The 3,538-nt window shown below is 66.1% G+C and overlaps 1 protein-coding gene across 1 annotated transcript; it reads right to left on the reverse strand.

Annotated features, from left to right (window-relative positions):
* LOC143641004 (uncharacterized) lies at positions 1–2,257 on the reverse strand. The gene is given in 3 exon segments (XM_077108467.1): positions 1–674; positions 677–1,167; positions 1,728–2,257. Coding segments are annotated over 3 exon segments (1,695 nt in total).
* Between the last annotated feature and the right edge of the window lie 1,281 nt (positions 2,258–3,538).

Below are 3,538 nucleotides of genomic sequence, written 5' to 3' on the forward strand. Positions count from 1 at the left end.
TCAACAGGTAACTGCTGCTATAAGTCCCTGAACGTTCCTGACCTTCCCTTGAAGGTCTGGCCCCCCAGGTGGGCAGCCAGGACAAGGGCCCCAGCCCCTCAGTTCTGGGGCCCAGGCCTGAAGAGCTGGAAGCAGGGCAGCTCCCCCAGGACAGAGGCTCCCACCACAGCCAGGCTCTCCCCGGGCCTTGGCAGTGCTGACGTCCTGTCCTTGGGGGCAGGACCGTGGCTTTGAGGCCGAGGCCCCCTCCTCCGCCTCCCTCTGGCTGCAGGGTGAGTAGGAGACGATGGTGAAGCCCCTCTTCTGCAGCGCACAGTCTGCGGACACTAGCTCTGCTCCTGGCCCCGCCCTCTCCAGGACACTCAGCTTCCAGCGGTGCAGGTCCTGCTGCTGGGACGGGTTCTGGAGCCTCACCAACCACACCTCCCCGGGGTCCAGCAGCAGTTTCCAGTGCTGGCCCGGGGTCTGCAGGGCCCAGCCCGGAACCATCCTCCGAAGGTAGACAGCATCCTGGCAGCCCACCATGGACACAAACTGCAGGCCCAAGAGCCAGGCCTCAGCAGCCTCGGCCTCCTCAGGCTCCATGGGCGGGCTGGTACCCAGCTCCAGCACCATGGGCTCCCCGGGGGGCAGGTCTGCACCCAGAAAGTTCTGCCACAGAGAAGGGGGTGTGGCCAGTGTGAGCATGGGGGCAGCCCCTCGAACCTCCAGGGCAGGGCCTGGGTCCAGTCGGCATCCTCGGGGCCCAGGCCCAGGGGCACCGCGTTCTGGGGCCCCAGCTCGGTGGGCACAAACAGGAGGTCCAGGCCCACCTCTTCTGACCCCGCTGGTTCTGACAGCAGGGCCCCAGGGCCCCAGGGCTCGGCGCCCCCCTGCCCAGGCTGCCCCAGGGATCCCTCCTGCTCAGGCCCTGCCTCCAGGAGCTCTGCGGTCTCGGAGTCCCAGTCCTCATCTTCCCAGTCTTCGGACTCCAGCATGTCTTTGAGGTCCAGGAAGGCAACCTTGAAGCAGGCAAAGCAGACGCTCAGCTCGTTTCCATGCTGTATCTGGTACAGCCAGGATGCGTAGAGGCAGGACATGCCCTCCCTCCCATGGCGCATGCTGACTGGGGTGGGGGGCACATGGCCACACCGCCCACCTTCTGCAGGTGGGCAGCAGGGGCCCTCCCTGGGCTCTCAGGGGAGCAGGCCCACAGGCTGGGGGCCAGGGAGGTGCTGGGGCAGGCAGGAGGGGTTGGGGGGAGGGAGGCAGAGCGAGAGGAGGAGTTGGGGGTGTGGTGTGGGTGGAAGAACGGGGTCCCAATTCAGATGGCAGTTGCAGAGACTGGGGCCAGAAGTTCTAGAAGCTTCTGCAGCTGAACTCTGTGTAGTGTCTGGAGCTGGGAAGGCAAGGCAGGTGGGGTCAGGCAACCCTGGGGCAGAAAGCTGGGGCCCGCGGCCTAGGGGGTGTCGGGGTTCAGGCAGGCCCCCAGACCACCTACGCTCAGCCTGCCCAACACGCGACTGGGGTCCCTTGGCCACCTCCCCCCCTCAGGGGTCCCCTCAGAGCCCCCTCAGCCCTATCGGCCTGGCCTACAAAATGGGAGGGAGCCCAGGGGAGGCATAGGCCAGGACCCTCCCGGATAGTTGCCCCCGAGGATAGATGGCCCCGGGTGGCCCTCAGCATCCAGCCCCGCCCCGCCCCGCTGTGGGTTTGGCACCCACCCTCCCTCCCCGGGGTGCCCTCACCAAGGTGCCTCCCCTGCAGCCAGCCAGGGAAAGGAGGAGCAGGCCGGCCCTGGCCTATAAAGGCCGGGGATCATCTGTATATCTCCCAGGAGCCCCTGCGCAGGGAAAGTGCTGAGTCGCCCTGGCCCAGGCCAGCAATGTGCAGCTCGGCGCGCCCGCCCCCCACCCCAGGGCCCGGCTGGCGCTGCTGCTCCAACTACCCACAGCCAGCCCTGCGCTCCCGGACTGTCCTGGCGTCGGCAGGCCTGTGGCTCCGTCCCTGCGGGGGACACCCAGTCCTGGGCCCACTGCCTCGGGTGGCGTTTGGAAGCCGCCGATTCCAGTTCCTTGTGGATCTGGGAAATGCCCCGCGACACTTGGCTGCAGTTGACGCGAGTTTCCCCTTCCGGGTCGTCTGCAGCGTTCTCACAGGGCTCTCTGAACGCATGCCTGTGGTGCAGTGCCCAGGTCAGTGTTGGGTCACAGCAGACCCGGCCAGCAGTGCGGGGCGTCCACGTGCCGCCTCCTCCCCACGCACAGATGTACAGCATAGGAAAGCAAATGACCCAGCGTAGAGACCAGCGAAGGCCCATCAGTTACTGCTGGCTCATTAGTACCGTGGAACCCGCCAGACACACGACCATCGCCCAGGCCGTGGTCCTCCTCGGGGTCCACTGTGCTGTGGACGTGATGACGGGGACTCAGCCCCGCGCAGCGCTGGCCCTGGGCGTGCAATCCTCGCGACCCCGGCCCGCCCTTCGGGCTGGCCGGCCGCGGGCCCCTCACCCTTGATGCCTGTGGCACTTCTGCCCTTTCCAGAGAGTCTGGCCGGGCTCGGGCTCGGGCTCGGGCAGGCTGTGGCCTTTGCCGCTCCCTTAATTAGTACCGCCCCTCTGTCTCCTCCAGCCCTGGCTCCTCCGGGCTCCTTTCACGATTAGCCGAGTGACCCCTCGGTGACGGGAGGGACCACCCCTCACGTGCACAGACAACACCTCTCGGCTGCCCAGGCTTCCCAGGCACCTCAGAACCGCTGGGCACAAACTCTGCAGGTGTGTGGACGTGCCTTCCTCTCGGTTGGGCCCACAGCAAGGGCTCCACTGCTGGGTCACCTGCTGAGAGGCCCCTGGTGTCGGCCAGGCGTGGGGTGTGCCAATGCCCCGAGGTTCACAAGCCCTCGCGGGCAGGGATACCCATCTTCTCAGGACAGCTCTCCCTCACATAAGCACCTGACGCTTGTCGGCCACAGCAGGTGTACTCTGCTCTGGAGCCGAGGTCAGGCCTGCGGTCGGGCAGACCCTTGCTGGTCAGGCCTGCTCCCTATATGGCGGTGTGGCCACAACCTCCCATGGCAGCCAGCCAGGGTGCGGAGCCCCAGGGGGCCTCTGTCTAAGGACGCTGGGTCCGGGCTGCAGCTGGGCGGCTGGGGGCGTGAGCTGTCCCTCTCTCCGGTGCCGTGTGCCTTCAGGCCTTCGCTGGTCTCTGCGCTGGGTCGTTTGCTTTCCTGTGCTGGGTTTTAAGGGCTCTTTGTGTGTGTGTGTGTGTGTGTGTGTGTGTGTGTGTGAGCAGAGCCCTTCCCACCCCGTCCTCCCCTGCAATACTTTCTCCAGAGCCGCTCCTCATCCATTCTGAGCAGCATTTTTCACAGGGCAGTGATGCTTAGATGGACCCAAGTCCAGCTCATCCAGCACCTCCCTCGGGATCGGCCTCGGGTTGCATCTAAGCCCCGTGGCCGCCCCTAGGGCCCTGTGGTGTCCTGCCTCCTCTATGGGTTGCACAGTTCTGGCACCTCTCCTGCCTACGAGGTCCCAGGTCATGTAGCTGACATTTGGAGT

The sequence above is a fragment of the Callospermophilus lateralis genome, unplaced genomic scaffold (genome assembly GCF_048772815.1).
Source record: "Callospermophilus lateralis isolate mCalLat2 unplaced genomic scaffold, mCalLat2.hap1 Scaffold_82, whole genome shotgun sequence".
Lineage (NCBI taxonomy): Eukaryota > Metazoa > Chordata > Mammalia > Rodentia > Sciuridae > Callospermophilus > Callospermophilus lateralis.